General features: G+C 41.7%; 1 protein-coding gene across 5 annotated transcripts in view; it reads right to left on the bottom strand.

Moving 5' to 3' along the window:
* LOC126482899 (uncharacterized) overlaps positions 1–27,563 on the bottom strand; it is a 387,862-nt gene that overhangs the window by 133,738 nt on the left and 226,561 nt on the right. For all 5 annotated transcript variants that reach the window (XM_050106576.1, XM_050106577.1, XM_050106573.1 and 2 more), the window contains exons 2-3: positions 4,623–4,735; positions 3,904–4,081 (exon numbers count right to left, since the gene is read on the bottom strand). In XM_050106576.1, coding sequence (XP_049962533.1) covers positions 3,904–3,990 — 87 coding nt within the window. In that variant the 5' untranslated portion in view covers positions 3,991–4,081; positions 4,623–4,735. The remainder of the gene's footprint in view (positions 1–3,903; positions 4,082–4,622; positions 4,736–27,563) is intronic.

The raw sequence follows: 27,563 nt of genomic DNA, 5'->3' as shown, positions 1-27,563 counted from the left end.
CCTTAGGGGGAAAAAAGGACGGGTATACACTCGCACACACACACATATCCATCCACACATATACAGACACAAGCAGACATATTTAAAGACAAAGAGTTTTAGCAGAGATGTCAGTCAAGGCGGAAATGCAGAGGCAAAGATGTTGTTGAATGACAGGTGAGGTATGAGTGGCGGCAACTTGAAATTAGCGGAGATTGAGGCCTGGTGGGTAAGGGAAGAGAGGATATATTGAAGAGCAAGTTCCCATCTCTGGAGTTCGGATAGGTTGGTGTTGGTGGGAAGTATCCAGATAATCCGGACGGTGTAACACTGTGCCAAGATGTGCTGGCCGTGCACCAAGGCATGTTTAGCCACAGGGTGATCCTTATTGCCAACAAACACTGTCTTCCCGTGTCCATTCATGCGAATGGACAGTTTGTTGCTGGTCATTCCCACATAGAATGCATCACAGTGTAGGCAGGTCAGTTGGTAAATCACGTGGGTGCTTTCACACGTGGCTCTGCCTTTGATCGTGTACACCTTCCGGGTTACAGGACTGGAGTAGGTGGTGGTGGTGGGAGGGTGCATGGGACAGGTTTTACACCGGGGGCGGTTACAAGGATAGGAGCCAAAGGGTAGGGAAGGTGGTTTGAGGATTTCATAGGGATGAACTAACAGGTTACGAAGGTTAGGTGGACGGCGGAAAGACACTCTTGATGGAGTGGGGAGGATTTCATGAAGGATGGATCTCATTTCAGGGCAGGATTTGAGGAAGTCGTATCCCTGCTGGAGAGCCACATTCAGAGTCTGGTCCAGTCCTGGAAAGTATCCTGTCACAAGTGGGGCACTTTTGTGGTTCTTCTGTGGGAGGTTCTGGGTTTGAGGGGATGAGGAAGTGGCTCTGGTTATTTGCTTCTGTACCAGGTCGGGAGGGTGGTTACGGGATGCGAAAGCTGTTGTCAGGTTGTTGGTGTAATGGTTCAGGGATTCCAGACTGGAGCAGATTCGTTTGCCACGAAGACCAAGGCTGTAGGGAAGGGACCGTTTGATGTGGAATGGGTGGCAGCTGTCATAATGCAGGTACTGGGTAATGTCCAGGCGGAGCTTCAAGGAATCCTCAGAACCTTAGGCCCCCTGCAAAACCTTTCACATGACCCCATCAACCTCCTGACCCCACCGACACCCCGCACCCCTACCTTCTACCTTCTTCCTAAAATTCACAAACCCAATCATCCCGGCCGCCCCATTGTAGCTGGTTACCAAGCCCCCACAGAACGTATCTCTGCCTACGTAGATCAACACCTTCAACCCATTACATGCAGTCTCCCATCCTTCATCAAAGACACCAACCACTTTCTCGAACGCCTGGAATCCTTACCCAATTTGTTACCCCCGGAAACCATCCTTGTAACCATTGATGCCACTTCCTTATACACAAATATTCCGCACGTCCAGGGCCTCGCTGTGATGGAGCATTTCCTTTCACGCCGATCACCTGCCACCCTACCTAAAACCTCTTTCCTCATTACCTTAGCCAGCTTCATCCTGACCCGCAACTTCTTCACTTTTGAGGGCCAGACATACCAACAATTAAAGGGAACAGCCATGGGCACCAGGATGGCCCCTCGTACACCAACCTATTCATGGGTCGCCTAGAGGAAGCCTTCTTGGTTACCCGGGCCTGCCAACCGAACGTTTGGTACAGATTTATTGATGACATCTTCATGATCTGGACTCACAGTGAAGAAGAACTCCAGAATTTCCTCTCCATCCTCAACTCCTTTGGTTCCATCAGATTCACCTGGTCCTACTCCAAATCCCACGCCACTTTCCTTGACGTTGACGTCCATCTGTCCAATGGCCAGCTTCACACGTCCGTCCACATCAAACCCACCAACAAGCAACAGTACCTCCATTATGACAGCTGCCACCCATTCCACATCAAACGGTCCCTTCCCTACAGCCTTGGTCTTCGTGGCAAACGAATCTGCTCCAGTCCGGAATCCCTGAACCATTACACCAACAACCTGACAACAGCTTTCGCATCCCGTAACCACCCTCCCGACCTGGTACAGAAGCAAATAACCAGAGCCACTTCCTCATCCCCTCAAACCCAGAACCTCCCACAGAAGAACCACAAAAGTGCCCCACTTGTGACAGGATACTTTCCGGGACTGGACCAGACTCTGAATGTGGCTCTCCAGCAGGGATACGACTTCCTCAAATCCTGCCCTGAAATGAGATCCATCCTTCATGAAATCCTCCCCACTCCACCAAGAGTGTCTTTCCGCTGTCCACCTAACCTTCATAACCTGTTAGTTCATCCCTATGAAATCCCCAAACCACCTTCCTTACCCTTTGGCTCCTATCCTTGTAACCGCCCCTGGTGTAAAACCTGTCCCATGCACCCTCCCACCACCACCTACTCCAGTCCTGTAACCCGGAAGGTGTACACGATCAAAGGCAGAGCCACGTGTGAAAGCACCCACGTGATTTACCAACTGACCTGCCTACACTGTGATGCATTCTATGTGGGAATGACCAGCAACAAACTGTCCATTCACATGAATGGACACAGGCAGACAGTGTTTGTTGGTAATGAGGATCACCCTGTGGCTAAACATGCCTTGGTGCACGGCCAGCACATCTTGGCACAGTGTTACACCGTCCGGATTATCTGGATACTTCCCACCAACACCAACCTATCCGAACTCCGGAGACGGGAACTTGCTCTTCCATATATCCTCTCTTCCCTTACCCACCAGGCCTCAATCTCCGCTAATTTCAAGTTGCCGCCACTCATACCTCACCTGTCATTCAACAACATCTTTGCCTCTGCACTTCTGCCTTGACTGACATCTCTGCCCAAACTCTTTGTCTTTAAATATGTCTGCTTGTGTCTGTATATGTGTGGATGGATATGTGTGTGTGCGCGAGTGTATACCCGTCCTTTTTTCCCCCAAGGTAAGTCTTTCCGCTCCCGGGATTGGAATGACTCCTTACCCTCTCCCTTAAAACCCACATCCTTTCGTCTTTCCCTCTCCTTCCCTCTTTCCTGATGAGGCAACAGTTTGTTGCGAAAGCTTGAATTTTGTGTGTATGTTTGTATTTGTTTGTGTGTCTATCGACCTGCCAGCGCTTCAAACTGATTGAAAATCCAAACTCTTTTCTCCAGATACAACCAACAAAATAGTCAAATAAGTCAATAATTTATTCAAACCAAGAAAAACTTAAATCTTAGAAAAAAAACTATCTTATACTGTACCAAGCAAATAAAAATTATTTCCAAGACTCACAAATGGATATAATATTATTCACATTCTATATGGAAATTCATATGTAAAATTATTAAGAGACCATGAGAAATGAAGCCATAATCAGCACATTGTTAAAGATATCAAAAAATCAGTTTTAGCTTTTCATATTCTTATTGTCATCACCTCCAGACAAAAATGATGAATATTTTGAATACATTTGCTCCTTGTTATCTTACAGGATAACCTTCTGGAGAAATGCAGTTAAAGACGATGGACAGTACAGCATATGATATGGCAATGAATGAATGGTTATTCAAAGTTTTTTAAATTACTGGCATTTATATCTGAAGTTGTGTTCCACAATGATCAGTCCTATATAGGAAAGCCTTTTACATTTATTTTAATGCCTAGCAGAATTTTTTAAATATGTAATCCTTTTACAGTACATCCATAGGTCTGACAGGTTCATGCCATTCTCTCTTTGCCGACATGTCAGATTTAAAAATGTGAATGACTGTCTGACTTATTACAGTTACTGCAATGTACCTTTAATGTAAACTACAGTTATATTACAGTTCTTTCAGTTTGAATGACTATTGACTCATCTGTTTGATAGCACATTACAGCACTAGATTACTATTTTCATGCTGAAACACTGAATACATACCACATCAAAACCAACTTCATAGTGAGTTCCTCTTGTAAAAAGAAAAGGAATAGCAGACCTCCTTCCTAGAGTCTCAGTGGCTGGCATGGTAGTGATGTTGTCCTGTCAGCGTGTGGTAGCTCACTGTTGCAGAAGGTACCTTCTCTCAATCTGCACAACTATCTGTCCTTGGCCAGGGCTAGGCAGAAGGCAACAGCAGTTGTAAGGCTTACAAGAGGAGTAATCCTATCATGTACTGCACTATTTAGGTTTCAGCCCATCTACAGTACTAAACTTGCACCAACTGATAAAGATATTTGATGAAGGGTTATACATATGACATTTTTGTGGTCAAAAAGATATTTTCAAACTAATAATCTATGCTTTTAAAGGAAGCTGTCCTTTGATCAGTACATATTTCTGAATTTAGCGTAATATTTCAAGTTTGTAATTAACACAAGATCTCAAACATTCCTTGTTGCTGTAATTTTATCCAGTTATCAGTTCACTTAATTTATTCTTTCAGCCCCTTATATCTAAATAAATCACTTTTATGGCTTCCAGCACAAATATAAATTTAAGTTGTGAGTTCATTAAGAGAGTAATTTTATTACATAATTTCATTTTTCTCATCATATTAATTAGTTATTCGTAAGGCAAAAGTCACCGGCTATGAATTTACATAAGCATATAAAGTTGTCCAGTTATGTTGTTTAATGATTTTCATATCACGGATTTACCTTTCAGGTGACTGAAATATTGAAGACTGCAGCTTCAGATGTTAACGGAGGTTACAAATCTGTAGACTGACTGAATCATTTGTGTTTGGAACCAGATGCTTCTTCTGTGGAAACTAAAACAGAAAAGTGTGTGGAATCAGATCAGGAAAATTCTGTGAAGTGAAGGGTGAGATGTTTGCAGCCCTTGTCAAGAGTATTATAACATATCAGGTATAGCTCAAAATAAACACATAAAAATGTACCGAAAACAATGTACTTGATTCATTAGAGTAAGATTTCTGTACCAAACTTCACAAATATTGAGAGTCAAATTACAATAAGCATTAAGATATGTGTACTATATTTTATTGCTACTACAAGAGTCATGAAATATGGTATAAGTAAGTGTAAATTAATAGATCCAAGCAATAACAAATACTGGTAAACTAGTGCTAATGACACTGACACTGAATGATAAAAGTAAAATTTTTAAAATAGCACAGCTAATGACAAGCAACAGAAAATTTAAAATAAAAGGTTCAATATAAGAAGTCACTTGAAAATGACAGCCTTAATGTGAGTGCAGCCAGTGCACTGTAGTGGCACATGTGAATGGTGTGTGTTTTCTCTAGCTTGTTAAAGAAGTCACCCAAAAGCTGGCAAAGTTTCCATTCATTCTTTTTTTGTGTACATGTTGATGACTCAGTATTTCTACTGTCTGGTGCTTGTGAGTTTTCTCCTGTACTCCTAAATTATTACAACCTCAATATATTTAAGTGCAGGTGAATTAGAAATAACTGTTATGTCAGTGTGCCTCGGTGAGTATAACAGTCTACTGCTCTGTGTGTAAGAGATATTGTAGTGTCTTGCACTGACTTTATGAGGAACAGTCACCAGAGGATGATCAAGTTAAGGGATTTAGTGAATTTCATCATTGTCAATTCAATAAGACAAGATGCACTGGACACTATATACCTAAAGTTTTGCAAGCACAGGTGTTTTATTTATCACTATGTCAAGTGCATACCACTACCTTAATGTCGTTAAGAAAAAGTATGTTCCAATGCAAAAAAATAAACAAATGACTAAAAATAAAAATGTAAGACTATGGTTACAATAATGGTCGTTTTTACTGTACATATAAGTTTGTTTTATGAAATTATTTATGATAACATTACCTTCATGATTTATATTGTTATCATAGAACAGGACAAGTTTTGGTTTATCTTCATCAAAGAACTTTGCTGCTGGTCATGATAATCATCTAGTAACAGTATCATCAGCAAATTGCTGGAAAATGGATTGCAAGTGCCACTGGCATAAAATATTTATTCCATTTAGATGCTGCATCAAACATTCAAACATTTCCACCAATTTTTTAATCTCATTAGCTGGTAAATTATTTCATTTCTAATCTTGAACATTCTCAGATCCTGAATTGAACACTCACATATGAACAATATATTCACTCATTATCTCCATTTGACAGTGAATGTCCTCTGCTGTCATGTAGTAACAGTTTTGATTATCTTTGTCTTCATAATATTCACTCATTGTCTCATCCCCATTTGACAATGAATGTCCTCTGCTGTCTTCTATGACTTCATTAAAAAAAAAAAAAAATACTGTCACCATTAATACATGCCGCTTCACACCTAAATGCGAATTTAACAGCCAAAACAAAAACTTCTTCATTGGGCATCTACCAAATAGCAGACTCACAAAAGCTGGATGGTATTTCAAGACAGCCATTTGTATGATATTATGAAATGGAATGGTTTCATAGGCTCAGTTGTGGGTAAAGCAAGCGTAGGTTTTGGTTTACTCGTAGAATACTGGGAAAGTGGTGTCAGTCTACAAAGGATACTGCTTACAAATCACTCATGAAACCCATTTTGTAATAATGCTCAAGAGAGTCGGGCCTGCACCAAATAGCACTAACAGGGATATTGAACTTATACAGAGAAGATCAGCATTAACAGTAATATGTTTATTTGATTCATGGGAGAGTGTCACTGAGATGCTAGAGAAGCCAAACTGGCAGACTCTTGAAGACAGATGTAAACTATCTCGAGAAACTCTACTTACAAAGTTTCAAGAAATGGCATTAAATGATTCCAGGATTATAATCTAACTCCCCACTTACAGCTCGCATAGGGATCGTGAGGACAAGATTTGATTAGTTACAACACACAGATAGGCATTTAAACATTCTTCCAACATTCTATATGTGAATGAAATGGGAATAAACCCAGATAACGGGTACAATGGGATGTACCCTCTGCCATACAGTTCACAGTGGTTTGGATAGTATAGATGTAGACCCAGATGTTGACAGAGGACCTAGTGTAATGAGTCAAATTATAGGATATGAAAATCATTCTTATTTAAAAATGTTCGAAATTGCATTATATGAGACTTTATGAGATTAATATTCAAATAGATGTGAACCACTTGGACATCTGTTAAGCTATCATCTGAGTTGTGTCTGGTAAGTTGAGTTTTGGCATCTGAATAGTACACTTGTCTCATCAGGAAACATTACAGCTTATGGATAACACTTTAAATTCAGAGGAAGATTGTTTATGGAGGTAAGAACAAGAGTGGAACTGGTATTGATCCTCTTGGGACCTTGTAGGCCATATTCTCACTTTCTGAGGCGAGTTTCATACATGTAGCACAGCACGTCAATGAAACCTCTCTGCTTCCTGTTATCAAGGTAAAACTCCATCCATGGTAGAGTGTTGCCATTAAAGTCATAACACTTTAGTTTGCCACAAAGAATTTTTTGATGATCAAGTTAATCAAGGATGTAGCAAGTTGTAAAATATAACAACATGATTATTTTCTTGTTTAGCTTTGTTAGGACTTAATTTGTAAGCCCTTGTATTGCTTTCTCCATCTAGAATCCTTTATGAAAGACAAACTGAGGAACAGGGAACAAATTTTGCTCAAACAAACAAGTCAGTGTTCTATTATAGGCCAGATCCTCAAACATTTCTGAAAAGACTGGAGAGAATGAAATGGTTCTGTAATCAGAGGTGGTTTCCTATCTCCAGTTTTATAAATGGGTTTTACTACAGCATATAAGTCTGCTAGGACATAAGCTTTGACTCCTTGAGTGAGTGCAGAGGTAGCTCAACTTTAATGCTGTCATCACAAGATTTTAATATGCTGTTAGAAACACTGTTATAGTTACTCTTTTTAGTGACCTGATGGGTTTTGAATTCTTCTTTTTCTTAAATCTTAAACTAACATCTTTTAAACTAATATCTTTTGGTGGTGTATCTAGTGTCTACACAATAAATCTAATACACCTGCATTTGAACAAAGGAAAATCTAGGATGGAATGTAACAATAAAGCAACAGGATTATTTTCTTGTTTAACTTTATCAGGACTTCATTTATGAGCCCTTGCATTGCTTTCTTTATCTAGAATCCTTTATGGAAAACAAACTGAAGGATAGTGAACAAATTTTGCTCAGATATATTAGTCAGTGTTCTATTGAAAGTCTGGCTTCAACGGCCAGGGGCTGTGGTCGTGTTTGTGTGTGTCTTGCATCGCTTTCTTTATCTAAAATCCTTTATGAAAGACAAACTGAGGGACAGTGAACTAGTTTTGCTCAGATATATTTGTCAGTGTTCTATTGAAAGTCTGGCTTCAACAGGCAGGGGCTGCGTGTGTGTTTTCAACAAAGGCATCGTTGGTCGGAAGCTCATTTTGTGACAGTCGTTTTGTTGTGCCTATCTGTGACTCAGCATATCTAAGCATCTGTATTTGGTTTTTATTAGGGAATGCAACGTTCGCTGCCGCTGTGAGGCAGTGATCATTAAATTTCATGGTGCACAATTTGAAAGCGTCGACATTCCTGCTAGTGTTATTTTAAGAGGAACTCAGTTTGTTTGTTTCTTACGTCTCTCCTACTCCATAAAAAAAAACCTTTTAAATGAAAATTCCCTAACGAATGGAAAGAGTTGTGCAGAGGTTACGTTTGAAATTCGCTTTCAAATTAAACTGAAATATTATTTGTCAAGCATTTTATGCAGTTGGTTAAGCAATATTAGACCATTTCTGAGCAAAGTTAGTTTTAAAAAAAGCAGTAACATTCGTTTCTTTTTTGTAGTACGGTAATTACGGACGCTGAACTGCCGTCAGGACCTTACCGACGGCGTGACGCGGTAAGCCCCCACCAACGGCGCAGACGCAGACCGGGCGCAAAAACTGCGGAAAAACTGGGAGAGGCATGTGAATTCTCTTACCTCTCTTGCTCCAATCTTCTGCCTAAGAGAAGTCTTTCTCTCGGGTCGTGACTGCAAACACACGCTGTTGTCACAGTGCCATGTCGTACAAGTGGCATCGCAAAGAAACGACTATTAGAACAGACCTAACATGGTTTACATGGAAACAGCGCGCTCGGTTCACACAGCTGCCGCCTACACAGCCCGATCATGTCCAACAATGATGTTCTTGCTGTTTCTTCGCTGCGGTACTGTAGGATCTCAAAGGCCTGCGAATGAGTGCTAAATTAATGATTATATTATCTGATCGAAGACCTCCGATTTTTTACGCTTTCGGCTAGCTGAGGACTGAAGCGAGACGCGACGGTGGAGGAAACAATTTTTTTTAAAAAAGAGCAGAGGATATGTAATTTACTTGGAGGGAGCGGGTGGGGGGGGGGGGGGGGGGGAGGGGGAGGAGAGAGAGCTTGGGATGGGGTACAATTTCGTTGTTTTTCCATGTAACAGTCGCATAACAAAGCGGATTCGACGCTGCGTCTTCAGTAGTAATTGCCGTGTTAAAAAATGTTTCAAATGGCTCTGAGCACTATGGGAATTAACTTCTGAGGTCATCAGTCCCCTAGAACTTAGAACTACTTAAACCTAACTAACCTAAGGCCATCACACACATCCATGCCCGAGGCAGGATTCGAACCTGCGACCGTAGCGGCCGCGCGGTTCCAGACTGCAGCGGCTAGAACCGCTCGGCCACCCGAGCCGGCGCCGTGTTAAATTTAAGGCTTTTTTGTGGAAGCCATTGCTATAAATATTGCGCATTTCTCATTTCAGTTGAAGAAAGAAAAATTTACTTCAAATCTCATTAGATAGATAAGTCAACTATAAGTAGTTGAAAACCTGGTTTCGATGTCTTGAATTTTTTAAGAAATATTGGATGTGTCTACTTTACATGTAACAGCAGGGCCGTAACGAAGGGATGGCGAGATTGCCTCCTGCGAAGGCCGCAGGATCGGAGTGGACGCAAAAGGAAAAGAAGGGAAGACGGTTTAAGAATTAACTTGGGGGTAAGAGATACGCACCCAAACAGCAAAACAGCTATGGGGATATTTGTGACAATGCCAGCGACTGCAGCAACGTGGGAACGCAGTTTCAGGAAATTAGATATGGTTGCGATCGAGTGTGGGCGAAAGTAGATTGCAAAATTTAGCTGTCCTGTTGCTAGAATACGACACAGCTCGTAAACCTGACGTTGGTAATATAACATTTGTAACCAATACTTTATGCCCTAGTAATAATTTATGAGGTGGGAATAAAATCTGTCCTTTATGATACATCAGACTAAAATCAATGAACACATATAATAAGGCACAGATTATGTTTTGCTTTAATTTTTTTAGAAACTTTATACAATTTTTAATTTGTTTACTAGAATGATACACGTAATTCGTAGTGCGCAATATTTTCTATCAATGTAGTTCATCCAAGTAATATTTCTCAATAATGCTTCATTTTAGTAACCTGCCAGGTTAGCTGAGAGCACTAATGCACTGCTTCCTGGACTCTGGTAGGCGCGCTGTTCTCGGATCGAATCCGCCAGATGTTGGCTGGTATGCCAGCCAGCCTGGATGTGGTTTTTAGGCGGTTTTCCACATCCCCCTAGCTGAATACTGGGCTGGGCCCCACATTCCGCCTCAGTTACAAGACTCGCAGACATCTGAAAACGTTCGCACACTTCCACGGATTACACTCGACACAGACAGCTGGGGCACACTAATTACATCTGGGGGATACGGGGTGACGGCAGGAAGGACATCTGGCCACCCCTTAAAAATTAACCTTGCCAAATCCATTCTAACTATGTCGACCCTGCGTAACTGCGGGACAAGGCACTAACAAAAGAAGAAAGAATACTTCATTGTAGTAAACTTTCCTAGAAAATTATAATATTTGCTAAATCTGGGCAAAAAAATTGCAGAAAGATACATCTGCAAGGGGTGGGAGTGGGGGAGGGGGGAGGGTGGGAGGGTGGAGGCGGGAGGCGGAGCTTTGGCCCTTCTGCCAGGAGCACAGGGTCACCTCGCTACCGCTCTGTGAGACACACAATAGATTTATTCACTATAGAATAGTATCATATCTAAGTATTATTAAATTATTGTTACATTATGCAAGCTGAATATTAGCCGTTAAAAGAAAGTAGTAACTGAACAGAAAATAATTATTGGCACTTTGATACTTTTTATTGTGACGTTTTTCTGTCAGTTGTTCAACGAACGGCCAAGATTAGCGAGCAAGAAATAATCCTATATCGCCAGGAGAATTATCCTGCTCACATACCGACCGCGGAGATGGCGAAAGTGCAGTAGATGGGTTTTGTAGTGGTTCCAAAATTTGTCATTCGAAACTTTGGGGCGCGTCGCATGTTGAACAACGTTCACTCTACATCTACATCTACATGGATACTCTGCAAACCACATTTAAGTGCCTGGCAGAGGGTTCATCGAACCACCTCCACAATTCTCTATTATTCCAGTCTCGTATAGCGCGCGAAAAGAATGAACACCTACATCTTTCCGTACGAGCTCTGATTTCCCGTATTTTATCGTGGTGTTCGTTCCTCCCTATGTAGGTCGGTGTTAACAAAATATTTTCGCGTTCGAGGAGGAAGTTGGTGACTGGAATTTCGTGAGAAGATTCTGTCGCAACGAAAAACGCCTTTCTTTTAATGATTTCCAGCCCAATTCTGTATCATTTCTGTGACCCTCTCTCCCATATTTCGCGATAATACAAAACGTGCTGCCTTTCTTTGAACTTTTTCGATGTACTCCGTCAGCCCTAACTGGCAACGATCCGACACCACGCAGCAGTATTCTCTCAGCACCGCGCAGCAGTATTATCTCTACATAGGACAGACATTCCAGCTCAGCATAAGGCAACGTACCGGCTATAAGTTGGTCATTTAGAGAGAGTTAAAAAGAAAACAGGATACAAAGTTACGGTTATGGTCCAGCTGCAGGGTATACCTCTGTCAGTGAGAAAGGGCGACTGTGCTAAGGCTCGTACAGTATATGCAATTCTCTCCAGCTCTCATCTGAGAACGAAACATGTCGATTCCAATCACGAGATGGTTCACTATCTATTGGTGCATGGTCCTTATCCAGTGCAATTGCACAATTACTGCATAGAAAGAGCGGTGAAACTTTCTGGTAGATTGAAACTGTGTGCTGGATCAGAAGTCGAAAATGGAATCAGTAGCTTTTTGTAGGCAACTGGTGCACTGACTGAGCGTGTGCCTGGATAGCTCAGTCAGTAGATCAGTTGCCTGCGACAAGCAAAGATACTCGGTGTGAGTCCCAATTCGACGTAAGGTATTAATCAGTGAGGAAGTTTCAAAATTAGCACACACTGAGCAGCAGTGCGAAAGATCATTGGTAGAAAGAGAGATCCCTATCAGAGCGGCCAGTGTGACCTCGCAAAGCAATTAATATTTCAGTCCCCTCAGTATGATGAATACAGACACATTTTAGTTCTACCGTACATGCCACTTTACGATGTGATAAGTGACCCAGATTATTGGGAAACAGTTTAATATAATAGTAGGGACTAAATAATATTTACAGTAAAATTCACAAATATTATATAATCGTGGTGAACACCAAAACGTATATTGCGGTGGTTTGTGAGTGAATGATGGCATGCGCTGGTAATTCTATCAATGATGAAGGAGCCAATGATGAAGGAGCCACCCTACCAGCGAGGGTGGGCACCTCGTCTCCACCACCGCCTGTAACGAGCAGGCCAAGTGAATGCCTAGCCGGCCGGAGTGGCCGAGCGGTTCTAGGCGCTACAGTCTGGAACCGCGTGACCGCTACGGTCGCAGGTTCGAATCTTGCCTCGGGCATGGATGTGTGTGACGTCCTTAGGTTAGGTAAGTTTAAGCAGTTCTAAGTTCTAGGGGACTGATGGCCACCGCAGTTAAGTCCCATAGTGCTCAGAGCCATTTGAACCATTTTCTGAACGCCTATCGTTGCAGAGGGCCTTTGCCTTCGACAGCAACCATGACAGCAATATTATGGTCACTGAAAAAGCAAGAGAACTCTTTGCAGGGAAAGCAAATGAAAAACTCGAGAAAGTTTACAGCTGTTCACTATGCAATAAAGTGACATTGAACAAAAGAAACAATTGCCATGTGTTTCAGTTTGAGGATGGAAAATGACAACGTAAAATTAAAAGTGATGGCACCTTTTTTTCTTGCAGCCTGCGTAACAAATGCAATGTTTCTAGGAATGAATGTTGATTCTCAGTTGAAGTGGTCTAAACACACATACATAATTACAAAATGTCATCAGCATGTTTTGCCCAGTCTTGTCATCAATGTGTAACACCCAGCGCCTTCTGCTTACGTACACTGAGGTGACAAAAGTCATGGGATAACGATATGTACATATACAGATGGCGGTAGTTTTGCGTAGGCAAGATACAAAAGGGCGATGTATTGGCAGAGTTGTCATTTGGGACGGCGTGAAGACAGTCCTAAATGAAGACGCCTGACACACCACAATCATGGGCAGCAAGCATGAATTTGCTGCGAACTTCATCATACATCGGAGGAACGAGAGTTCTCCGTCCAGTTCCACGTGATGGAGCTGTCATTTGTACTCAGGTGATTAATGTGAAAAGGTTTCCGACGTGATTATCGTCGCACGACAGGGATTAACAGACTTTGAACGTGGAGTGGTAGTTGGAGATAGATGCTTGGGACATTCCATTTTGAAAATGTTAGTGAATTCAGTGTCAAGGGTGTTCTGAGCGTACCAGATTTCAGACATTACCTCTCACAACAGACAAGCAGTGGCAGGCGGCCTTACTGAACGACCGAGAGAAATACCGTTTGCGTAGATGATGGTGATGATGATTTATGGTGGAGGGCGCTCAACAGGTAGGTCATCAACGCCCTTGCATTAATGTTATACTGAAGAAGATTTTCATAATCTATGGAAGGATCAATAAACTGGTAAACTACGTTTGATCCCACCACGCGGAACGTAAAGCAACACCAGGAGGGCGAGGTTCAGAAAAGCCCATAATAAGACCCCAGCGAGACACAGCGGGATAACTAAATGAAATCATGGCGAAAATACCTGTAAAGATGCTGTTAAGAAAGGGACAAATAAGCGTGGCTGAATGACGACTTAGAAACAATACGTGACCCAGCCACTCTGTGACACATTAAGATTGCACACCAAGTATTTTGGGAAGAATTCCGGACACCGCACAAAATTTTAAGACACGAACAACACTCGTCTCGTTATCAATTAAAATAGAGGGAAGATAGAGCTCTCAGTGTTAAGAGACAAGCAACACTGCGTGAAATAACCGCAGAAATCAATGTGGGACGTACGGCGAATTTATCCGTTAGGACAGTGGGGTGAAATTTGGGTTAATGGGCGCAGACCCCACGAAGCCAAAGACCTAAATTGTCACAAGAGCACAGTGCAAACTGGTGGTGGTTCCATAATGGTGTGGACTGCGTTTACACGGAATGAACTGGGTCCTCTAGTCCAACTGAACCGATTATTGACTGGAAACGGTTGTCTGCAGACCACTGACTTCATGTTCCCAAACAATGTCGTCATGTCACAGGGTCACAATTGTCTGTGATTGCTTTGAAGATCATTCTGTACAGTTCGGGCCGGCCGCGGTGGTCTAGCGGTTCTAGGCGCTCAGTCCGGAATCGCGCGACTGCTACGGTCGCAGGTTCGAATCCTGCCTCGGGCATGGATGTGTGTGATGTCCTTAGGTTAGTTAGGTTTAAGTAATTCTAAGTTCTAGGGGACTGATGACCACAGATGTTAAGTCCCATAGTGTTCAGAGCCATTTTTTTTTTTTTACAGTTCGGGTGAACGATTTGGCCACCCATATCGCCCGACAGGAATCCGATCGAACATTTATGGACATAATCGAGAGGTCAGTTTGTGCACAGAAACCTGTATCGGCAACACTTTCGTAATTATGGAAGGCTGCAGTAGACTTACCACGACTTGTTGAGTCCATGCCACATCGAATTGGTGCACTACGCCGGGAAAAAGGAGGTCCGACACGATTTTAGGAGGTATCCAGTGACTTTTGTCACCTCAGAATACTATTCATATGTACCCTCAATTTTTAGCTTCAAAATTCTTTTATGGGGAACAAATTCACAAAATATGAACACAGTTCTCGAACTACAGAAAAGGGCCATTGGAATAATAATAATAAATAACAGAAGTTGAACTCATTGTAAAGATCTGGGTTGTTCAACGACACCATATGAGTAAATATAAAAAAATGACATTGATAATTAGAGCACAAACAGCTCTGTCTACGATCATGGAACAAGATCTAGACTGAACTTACATTTACCAAGAAAGAATAAACATAAAACTCGCAACAGCATTTTCTACCAAGAAATAGAACTGTACAACAAATTGTCCAAGGAGGTTAAAGAGATTACTAAAACAACCTTATTTAAGAAGGTAATTAAAAAGAGCCTGTTAAGCGTACACTCCATACAGTGAATGGTTACTTAGATAACACAGAATAGGAGTTTAATGAAAATTGTAAGACAAATAAATAATATTAATAACGATGACAAAACATCTATTATTTAACGTAACACTTTCCCTAACTCTTTTTTCTTATTTTCTTTGATTGCTTTTTTTCTGGAAAACACTCTGAGCTGCTAACAACTTATTATCTTTCCGAGCTCAATAAGTCGCTCGTTATAGATGGCTGCTGACTCAATTTTTCAGGTTAGCAAATGGCAAGCTGAGGCACACAGAATGGAAAGCAAACAATGTCACTATTCCCTGACGTCAGCTGATGGTGTGTGTAACTCTACGTTATGAAACGATGTGTGTATAGTGTGTACAGTGTCAGGGAGTGAAAATAAATGAACAGTGTAGCACTAGCCTTTTGCATTATTACATAATTTCTTTGCAAAACATTATTCTACACTAGGGATAAACAGAATTAAGTAGTACTGTTTTAAGCATACTGTCCTTGTATTCGGGAGGGTAGAAACAGCAGTCTTCATCTGGCCATCCTGATTTAGGCTTTCTGTGGTTCCCTTAAATAAATTCAGGCAAACGCCATGTTGGTTCCTACTAGAAGGCTACGGCCAACTACCTGTTTCGTCCTTATCAAACCTGAAATTTAAGTAGGGCCTGTGTAAATGCCTGTATATATGAATTACGTTGTTTCTGTTGTAATCTGTAATCCCAAGATATGCCCACTGTCCATGTAAAAGTGATCTACGGATAAATAAAACTACTACTACTACTATTACCGTTACTACACGACCACAAGGCGCCTCCAGAACCACGCTGTCGTAGGTTATAAAGGATATTGCTATCAGTGTTAATTAAGTTCAGTATTAGTTACTGACATAATCTTAGGACTGTTCGGTATTATTTGTTGACGTAATCCTAGGGATAAATTAGATGTTTGTAGAAGAAATAGGTATAGTCGATGTAGGCATACGTTTATCAGTGATACAACTCGTTTAAGCGGCTGGAAGCCAGTGAAGTCGGTGAAATGCTTGACAGAAAGAGGCTGAGATGTAAACTAAGGACTGGTTAGATGTAAGTAAAATCCTTTCACTTTTCAAACAACACCAATGAAATTATAATTCTCGAGCTTTCAGCAGGTGTCAATGTCATCATCATTAGGAGTTAAGACTATTGCTTTCTGGGAATGGCAGTCCCTCCTTCTTCTATACACGAAACGGAAGCTTTTTCCAATAATGGGCTGAATTGTCGTATGCACGGAAAGGCGAGTCAGGCAGCGCACGGCAGATAGCTGTACCGTGCGTGCGTAAAATTCGGGCCACGTGTGGAAAATTCTGGACTCTGCAGCTCCGTGCATTGAAGGAAGAGGCCATGCCTCCGGAAATCAGTAGTTCTAATTCCCGAAGAAGATCCGGCGACAGCCGTCGAATTCTTGATATAGTAACTTAGCTATTGCGTCTTAAAGACCGAGAGCAGTTTATTCGATTTTGCCAGACTAATGACTACGGGGATACATGTTTGATGTAGTTTGCAGAAGAGAGGAAGTCTCGACATTTAATCTGAAGCTCCCAAAAAGCGGAAGCTAACCGCAACACATAGAAGGCAGCCCGTAACATACGTGAGACCTGTTTAATTTGTATGTATTAGAACAAGTAAATATGAGCATGCAGTACTATTGCCGAAATACCGTTGAATGTTTGTGAGGGTTCTTGATAAGAAACTAAAAGATGACGCCAATTTCATGCTCCCAGAGACGTAAGATAAAATACTGGAAACATAAAACTCTAAGCGCAATGTTTTGGCAGCTGAACAACTGCACGAGCAAAGAAATTGGATTTTTTTAAAACCTCTGCCATGCGGTACACTGAGACCCGGCAGATTATAGAGTTCGTTTCATTTTCAGCCACAATGCCGAGCGGCAGATGGAATACCAGAAGGGGATGCATAATTTTAAGAACAATGAAAACGCGTTAACGAAATTTTATCATATCTAGGATACGTGCACACTTTGAAAACCACTCTAAAGCGCATTGCAGAGAGTAATTATCTTTGTGCCACCTGGTGGGGCGAGGGAAGGATTCCTGCCTAAATGTCTCTATGCGTGTTTCAGAAATAAGCCGATTTCCGCTGCATATGAACTTCTACATGAACACGACCGGTTTCGTGGTGTCAAATCTCGTCTTCAGGTATACATTGCAAGATAGAAGACGTGCAATCGACATTATGATGAAAAACATACCTTTGGTAATCATGTATCCTCTATGACAACCAATATGAAATACTCACAAGTCAGTAAAACATTTGAGTCCTGCTACGAGAAGAAGGGGGATTCAATCTTCTCAAAATAAAATACTGTTACCCGTAACAAGCAGGGCGCCATAATTCAAGTTGACGAGCTGAAAAACTGACACGTTAAAGGCGCGTGTACCTACAATGAAAAGAGTAAAATTAGAAAACAAGAAAAGGTAAAAAGCCCCAGCTAGCAACACAATGCCCGCGGTCCCATACCAGTAAGTGGCGGACAGCAACTCTACAGCGCCTCGCCGTGCAGGGCCACACTGCTGGTCATTCCTGGTATGAAGTGAGTTTTCTTGACCATGGGCTTTCAGTGTTGCTAGCTGGGGCTTTTACCTTTTCTTGTTTTCTTACTTTGCACTTTTCATTGTAGGTAAATGTGCTCTTAACATGTCAGTTTTTCAACTGGTCAGTTTCAACTGTGACGCCCTGCGTGCTGCGGGGAACAGTATTTAATTTTAAGAAGGTTGATTCTCCTTCGTTCCAGTATCAGGGCTTAAAAGTTTTACTGATGTGTGAGTATTCCATACTGGTAGTCACAGAGTATAGATTATTAGGATAGGTGTGTTTTTTTTATCATAATGTCGGCTGTATGTTTCCTATCTTGTAGACGTACACCTGAAGATGTGATTTCATATCACGGAACCGGTCGTATTGCTCTAAACGTTCAAATAAATCTGAAAGCAGTTTATTTCTGAATCATGGATTACTTCAGCTGCAATAGCCCTCAACAGGAAACTATTTGTCTCTGTGGGGGCGCCATAATTAGCCTTATCTTGTGTCCATTGTCGCCACGGAAGCGATATCTAGGGAGACAAAGAATATCTCTCCGTTCTTCACTTAAAATTGTTGTTTGAGACTTGGCAACTAGGCTTTTGCACGGCAGATGGCCTATATCTACGCTGTCTACCCGATCAGCTTTCTCATAATTTCCGTGACACTCTGCAAAAAAAAAAAAAAAAAAAAAAGACTTTGGAATACTCGTGCTGCCGGTCGGAGTGGCCGAGCGGTTCTAGGCGCTACAGTCTGGAGCCGCGCGACCGCTGCGGTCGCAGGTTAGAATCCTGCCTCGGGCATGGATGTGTGTGATGTCCTTAGGTTAGTTAGGTTTAAGTAGTTCTAAGTTTTAGGGGACTGATGACCTCAGAAGTTAAGTCCCATAGTGCTCAGAGCCATTTGAAACATTTTTTTAACACGGCAATTACTACTGAAGACGCAGCGTCGAATCCGCCTTGTTATGCGACTGTTACATGGAAAAACAACAAAATTGTACCCCATTCCAAGTTCTCTCTCCTCCGCCCCCCCCCCCCGCCCCCCTCCAAGTAAATTACATATCCTCTGCAGTTTTTTAAAAAAATTGTTTCCTCTACCGTCGCGCCTCGCTTCAGTCCTCAACTAGCCGAAAGCGTAAAATGTATGCTCTTAATCCGTTCTGCACATTTTTCAGTCCCCCACAGAAGATATTGTTTCCCAATAGTTGCTTCTCACATTGGCCTAAACTACATTTAATGAGATCTCTTCCTCGCTGTTCTTAGATTCTCCATTGCTGGAAGAGGCTTTTGTATTACCTTTATTCTGTATTCATACAGCACCGCCTTACACCTGGGCATTTGTTTTACAAGTAATGCAGACACTCACATGAAATAATGTTTTCGGGCCAATGTTTGATCTTTCTTTTACTTAAATACATCTGATACTATCTCAGTCCCATACGGACATGTTATACCTGACTATCGTCAGTACCTTGAGAAAAAAATGCTTTCATGCATTAGATACTTTCTCCATTGTGTCTGCAAATCCTGTGGAAACCTCACACCCATCCTTTCACTTTCAGATCATCGCCCCGAGCGAATAAAGAGCAATAAAATTTCCTTCCCTCACGAAGCTAGTGTATCAGTTGTTCTTATATATGCTCCGAGGTTACGGAAGTCATGGGATAGCGAAGTGCACATATACAGATAGCGGCATTATCACGTACACAAGTTATCAAAGGGCAGTGAACTGGCGGAGCTATCATTTGCACTCTGGCGACTCAAGTGAAACGGTTTCCGACGTGATTGTGGCAGCACGATGGGAATTAAGAGACTTTCAACACGGAATAGTAGTTGGAACTAGATGCAGGGGATGTTCCACTTCAGAGTTTGTGATACTCGAAAGGAATGACACTTGTACAGAGAGGGAATGTGTTGGTATCTTTATGGAGCCCAGGACACTGTAGGAAGTGGGCAGTGTCTTCCAGAAGTATGATACACTAGCCTGTCCAACGCTACCTGCAAAGTATTCTGGGAATGGCCAAAGCCCATTTCCTGCACAAAGTTCCCTGTCCCCATACCAGTGCATAGTGTGTGTGGCTTTATCCCGAGTCAGTGTCTTATCAACCTCTTACTGGCAAGTAGCTTTCCGTGTTTTAGGCTGAGGCTGAGCTCACTGAGACTACTAAAGGGAATCCTCTATTGGTTTATAACGGGCATCAGTTTACAGTGGACTACACAAACAAACAAGAAGTGATTTGCTGACATTGTGTAAGCTTTATGAAGAATAAATGTAAAGGAAGACTATCCACAAAAAATAATGTTTTAGGGGAAGGTAGCCATGTCTATATTCCAGGTGAAGCAGCGAATGAAAGGCGAAAAAATTTTGTCAGTGAAAAGAAGCGGGCAAAAGAAACAGACGCTATAGTTTCATCAGTTTATGTTGAAGAAGTACGGCAGCTCTCCAATCGACGCTACGACTTAATAACATAGTTACCATCACACAGAAGAGCGAAACAATCGTTACATCACATTGGCGAAAATATGTGGGAACTACACAAGATCCCACCATTTGTGGAGGAATATTCTCCCACGAAAATAATTTACTGATGTATAATGATAGCAATTTTTTATTTGCAGATGATAACAGGGGACCATCATGGAATACTTATAGATAAGCTCAAGTAGCGTGGTATGAATGGGACAGCGTTTAAATCACACCTAACTGGAAGAGTGCAGAAAGTTTAAATAAGCAGTTCACATAATATGCTAGAAACTGGTGATTTCTCAAACTGGGGAACAATCAAGAATGGGGTGCCGCAATGTTCGGTCTTGGGTCCTCTGCTGTTTTGAATATATATTAATGACTTGCCATTTTATATTCACGAATATACAAAGTTGGTACTTTTTACCGATGATACGAGATAGCTATCACACCCAACAGACAAGAATTAACGGATGAAATTGTAAATGATGTTTTTCAGAAAATCATTAAGTGGTTCTCTGCAAATGGGCTCTCATTAAACTTTGACAAAACACAGTACATACAGTTCCACACAGCAAATGGAATGATACCATCAATAAATATGGACTTCGATCAGAAATCGGTAGTAAGGTAGAATATTCAAAATTTCTAGGTGTATGCATTGATGAGGGGTTGAACTGGAAAAAACACACTGAAGATCTGCTGAAACATTTGAGTTCAGCTACTTACGCTATTAGGGTCATTGCAAATTTTGGCGATATACATCTCAGTAAATTAACTTACCACGCATATCTTCATTCTCTGCTTCCGTATGGCATCATATTCTGGGGTAACTCATCATTGAGTAAAAGAGTGTTCATTGCACAAAAGCGTGTAATCAGAATAATTGCTGGAGCTCATTCAAGATCGTCCTGCAGACACTTATTTAAAGAGCTAGGGATCCTCACTTTAGTCTCACTATATATATATATATATATATATATATATATATATATATATATATATATATATATATATATATATATATATATTCACTTATGAAATTTGTTATTAACAATCAGAATGAATTCAAAAGTAATACCAGTGTACATGGCTGCAACACTAGGAGAAAGAATGATCTTCACTACTCAAGGTTAAATCTAACTTTGGCTCAGAAGGGGGTAAATTATGCACAAAAGTCGTTGGTCACTTACCTAACAGCTCAAAAGTCTGACAGATAGCCATATGGCATTTAAAAGGAAATTAAAAGAATTTCTGAATGGCAACTTCTTCTACTCATTAGATGAATTTTTGGATGTAGTAAGTGGGTATTTCCCCCCCCCCCCCCCCCCACCCAAAACATTAAAAATATTAAGTGTCATGTAATATTTTGTATAATGTAATATCTTGTATAGACACCTTTTATTAACTTGACACGTTCCACATCATTACGAAGTGTCGTATTCATGATCTATGGAACAAGTACTAATCTAATCTAATCTAATCTAATCAAAGTGACAGAATTCTGGTGTTTGCCAGCGAAAACGGAAGAGCGTGTTTATCAAACTGCGGGTGGTAAGTTCCTATAGGACCAAACTGCTGAGGTCATCGGTCCCAAGGCTGACACACTACTTAATCTAAGTTAAACTAACTTACGCTACTTACAACACGAAACCCACGCCGGAGGGAGGACTCGAACCTGCGGATGTGGGAGTCGCGCGAACCGTGGCAAGGCGCCTGAGACAACGGTGCTACCCCGCGCTGCTATCAAGCTGTGAATCATTCTGTATGGATGGATCGTTCAAGGATTTGAGCAAGCAGTTCAGACAGCTGTTTATACTTTACGCTGACCTTAGTAGTTCTTGGGAGGAAACGGATATCACCCCAGATGTTTACGCTTTGCTGCCAAATAAAAATCGAGACACATGAACGTTTTTTAAAGCTATTAAAACTTACGTGCCTAGATAGAATCCTGTATCTCTGATGATGGACTTCGAAATTGCCGTCGTCCAAGCAGCTAACAGTTTGTTTCCTGGAACAGAGATTACTGGCTGCAATTCTCATTTTATGCAATCTTTTTGGAGTGTTACGGCCTCGTTCCAGCCTATTAGGAAAACGAGAATATACGCCATTACAGAAGAATGTGTTCTGCAATAGCATATCTTCCCCTAAAAGTGTTGGATGGTAATTGGCTGCGTATTCAGGACAGCAGCCCTGAAAACCAAAAGTTTCAGGACTTTTATGACTATTTTGTGGACCAGTGGCTCGATAACGTACATATGCCAAGAGAGTTGTGGAATTGCAATGGAAGGCGCCATTGCACAAATAACGTATGAGATGGATGGAACCGAAGAATAAATGCATTCACATCAACAGTTCGTCCGATTGTTAACTCATTAGTGCAAAAATCTTTGAGATAATGCGGAGTACCACGGCCACCAGTTTCACAGACTAATTTTAAACTCTGATGGGAAAAGAAGAAAAACGTTACCAGCGAAGACCGACGAATCGATTGCAAAGCATTAAAGAAACTCCAAACTGATGGGATTTCAAAATCACTTCTGACTTGTGTGGCATACGTACAGAAGTTACGATGACGAAGAGAACGTCAGAATCATTGAAAAATTTGTAAATACTGAAAAGTAGTTTAACGCAATCATTGACAGTCTTGTAAATACTGCAAATAAATTTAATGGGAGACGAAAAGAGACCACCTCCTCTTGGTGTTTCCTGTAAATGATACGAACTCGGCTATATATATATTGAAATTTGTAAAATATTCCCTAATGAAGACTGACGAGACTATTTCAAAAGCCAAGCCTCTTCTAAAGAATAATCACAGCATTCGCCTTGAGAGGTTCTTATAATCAGATTGTGTACGGGCGGACAACGAAAACAAAGTCTTTGCTGCGAAAACCCAGGCAAATGATATGCAGTTAAATCCATAACTCCTCCCGCTGTTAGAAGATGAGCAAACCAGCATGAAACTGGTAAACACAAAATAAATTATCACAAAAAGTGACTGGTCGCTGTTTTGCAATCTTTCAACATAAGTCAAAATTAATTTCTATGACACATGTTGTAGACTATAGCAGGCCCGTTGAGGATGCGGCTAGGTGAGCAAGTGCACTCACGATATTTCGCCGCCTGCGAGCATTCGTTGTAAAACGGGACCGTCAGGAGTCTTTGTGGTCTTTACTAGCGCAGCATAACCGACTGGTAGTGCAGATGTGCAAACAATGGTCTTCAGAAGAATGACCACAATTAGGTTCTGCGTAGCCTGAATTCGAATATACAGTATATACGGCGCAATGCTTAAGGGGAGACTCCACCCAAAAATTTAACTTTTCTACTACCTTACCGATGGTAGCCAATTCTTAAAATAGTATCTGTTATGTAAAGATGTAGAAATAACCAAGTCCATAACTTCATTGGTCTTCGAGTCTTGAATTTTTAAAATGATTTAATGGCATTCTTGGAAACCAAGTTTCGGTACTTGTACCACAGTTTTCACATGCCACATTTTGTAGGTACATTCACAAGACAGTTCAACGGTTCTGTGCAGTCATCTTATGAGAAACGTTAAAAATTATTTTCAGTGTTTATTTCAAATTTCAGTCTTAAATTTTTTTTTTGATTATCGGTACACAAATGTGATGATAAAATAAACAGCCAGCCGCTGTGACCGAGCGGTTCTAGGCGCTTCTGTCCAGAACCGCGCTGCTGCTACGGTCGCAGGTTCGAATCCTGTCTCGGGCATGGATGTGTGTGATGTCCTTAGGTAGTTTTAAGTCTAGGGGACTGATGACCTCAGATGTTAAGTCCCATGGTGCTTAGAACCATTTGAACCATTTTTTAACCATAAAATAAACAAATTACATTTTCGATAATATTAATGCATACTTCCTGCTAAAATTTCATGTAAATAGGTTAATATTTATGATTAAAAAGTTGGCACTGAGCTTATAAAAACAAACTTGTGGTAAAATGAATTTCAACATTTTATCAAAAAATGAATGTTACTACAAGACACGTACCCATTAAAACTCATCGGCACCCTAACGTGTTCCCTTCTGCTTCTTGTAATTTCAAAATCAGAGTAGCCTTTTTCTTGAATTTTCTGAATAAAAAATCTACCCACAGTCTTCTTGAGGAGGTGCAGTGGTAAGCATAGCTGATTGTAAATGCCTATTTCCTTGGAGCTTATTGATTGTACTGAACAGTACTTCAGTGTGTTCTCCAAATTGTCCGCCTCCTTAGCGTAGCGGTAGCGTTTCCGCCTATCACGCAGGGGGTCCGGGTTCGATTCCCGGCAGGGGATTGGGTGTTGTGTGTCCTTTATCATCATTGACCCGCAAGTCGCCGAAGTGACGTCAACTAGAAAGGACTGGCAATACGGCGACCGAACTCCCCCGCATGGGGCCTCCCGGCCAACAATGCCATACGATCATTTCATTTCCCTGAATTTATATCTACACAGTCAACAGGCAAAGTGATTGATTTCCAGCGACTGACTACCAATTGTTCCGCATCAATTTGCCTGGAAATCTTGGAACGCTTTAAGCTCCTAGTTAGAGTTCATACCAATTTTCGGAGTAAAGATGCTTCTGTTAGATGGTGATAGAAATAAAAAATCATCTATGGCATCTTTCGATGTGTCACAGCCCCTTAGGCAGTCCGTATTTCTTAGACGTACTTGTGATTAGAATACAACAAAATCGTTCTGGAATCTTTAGAGAAAACGCTCCAAAGATGAGAGACAGCTATTAAATTAAAAAAGAGTGAAGTTAAAATGGTGAGTAGCTGTTTTTAAAGGGATGAAAATTAGTATGGTGGCCGGGTTAGGAACTTCAAAGTGGTCAGGCACATCAGGATCAACGTGTCAGAACAGGATACCTAGTCTATACGTTCACTGTATGTGATGGTGTTTTAATACGCTTAGTGTTCTATTAATCTGCTTCAGAACTCTGAACATAACGAAAAACTTCAGTTTACAGCAACATTACAATAAAGTCCGTGCAAAAGTTTATGGACACCTGGAAGGTGAACAGCGAGAAACCAATATGAAAAAAATTGGGAAAACCCTTTTCAACGATATGACTAAAGAAAGTATTCATCGTATGGGAACAGAGAAATAAACGTCTCAATAATTTTCCCAACGTTTTCACTATGAAAATACGTTTTTGTTTTCAGGAGGAACACTCAGAGAATGAATCTGCTGCTAGATCAAGTTACCATACTGCTTTTTGGCTTGCAAAGTTTGCTGTTTTCACTGATTTTTGGGTTATGTTGACAGTGTGGAAATTCGGATATAGCTAGAACTTCTGCACCCACAGTGAGGCATTTGCACGATTACTTTCATAGTAAAATTAGCCTCGTAGACTTCTGTTTCAATGTAAATTTTCACGTCTTCACAAGTCTGCAGCTACGATTATGTTGGTGTTTAGACTTACGCGTACTAGCTGTTTTTTTAAACCAAAGAAGAGACTGAAACCCACCCACAGAAGCTCCTTGGCAGACTTTCTTCTATGTTTTTATGTTTAACATTTAAATTTGTCAGTTTAAATTTCCTCCTAAAACGACAGCCATCATAAGGCTGCAACGGCCGTAATAAATAGCTGGCCACAGTTCTTTGTATCATCAAAATATTAAAAGAGATGTTGAATTTCAGTGATAGTTCTCATTCTGTTGAATTTCTTTGTCATTTCTCATTAATGCAACACTCTTAAAAATAAATTTACCACGAAAAACCTTAATGAGCAAAGCTGAAGTCATAAGTGGTTGCTCACTGGTGCAGTGTGAGCGCGATCCACCTGGCACGAGCAGCCGTGCTGAACTGCTAGACTCCTTAGTGTGCCTGTGAAAAGCCAGTTAGGCCCGCAAGAGCCACAGGCTCAGTGCAAGTGTCACTCCGTGCAAGTGTTCTAATCCCCCATTTCGGAACTCGTCAGGGAATTCAATATTCCGAGACCCACAGTGTCAAGAATGTGCCGAGACTACCAAATTTCAGGCATTATCTCTCACCATGGACAACACAGCGGCCGACGGCGGCCGATAGCAGCGGCGTTTGCGTAGAGATGTCATTGCCAACAGGTAAGCAAACTATGTGAAATAACCGCAGAAATCAGTGTGTGACGTACGGTGAACGAATCCGTTAGAACAGTGCGGTGAAATCTGGCGTTAATGGGCTGTGGCAGCAGAAGCCCGACGCGAGTGCCTTTGCTAACAGCACGACGTTGACTGTAGCACCTACCCTGGGCTCGTGACCATATCGGCTGGAATTTGGACGACTGGTAAACTGTGGCTTGGTCAGATGATCCCTTTTTCAATTGGTAAGAGCTGATGGTAGCATTAGAGTGTGGCGCAACCCCAAGTTGTAAACAAGGCGCTCTTCAAGTGTTCCTAAATAACGATGTAATTTTAATGGATGGCAGTGTGCCATGTCAGTGGGGCATAACTGTTCACGACTGGTTTGAAGAACATTCTGAACAATTCGAGCGAATGATCTGGCCACCTAAATTTCCCGTCAAGAATAGCATCGAACATTTATGGCAAGAAGAAAACATAAAATACAGTAATGGAAGCAGGCGAAAGGGAATACAAACGTCTAAAAAATCAGATCGACAGGAAGTGTAAAACGGCTAAGCAGGAATGGCTAGAGGACATATGTGAGGCAGCGGCGGCGTCTGATTACGCGAGGCGGTGTGTATCTCGTGTCGCCGTCTCGCCCAGTTGACTGGAGACGCGCATCGTGCTGTGGCCCGTTTAATTATTGAGAACGAAGTCGTCAATCGGATGGTGATACCTTGGATGTGGCGTCCCAGTGTTTCTCTTCTCTAAGCGGCCGCGTGTGTCAGTGTTGTGCGTCGGCCAGCGGAGCGGCGTTTCGGGGGAAGGCCAGTGTCCCAGACTCGAACAACGGACTCCCGCTTGCCAGTCTTTGGCTGTCAGGTCTTCATCCCAGCTCACAGGTGACTGCTGATGTGAGGCCGTCTCCCTCCCGTCCTCACGAGTCACCCGGGTACGTAAAAATCAGTCTTCAAATACCTTTTAACTTCTGTCTTCTGGCGGCGAGGCTGCTGCTTGTTATTCCATTACAGCGGCGGACTTGGTGCGTCTGTGTACGACGTAGTCTCTTCTTGCATGATGGTCTTCAACACTGAAACTGAAC

The sequence above is a fragment of the Schistocerca serialis genome, chromosome 1, assembly GCF_023864345.2.
Source record: "Schistocerca serialis cubense isolate TAMUIC-IGC-003099 chromosome 1, iqSchSeri2.2, whole genome shotgun sequence".
NCBI lineage: Eukaryota > Metazoa > Arthropoda > Insecta > Orthoptera > Acrididae > Schistocerca > Schistocerca serialis.
Note: the sequence above shows the minus strand (reverse complement) of the source record. Positions and strands in the feature narration are given on the sequence as shown.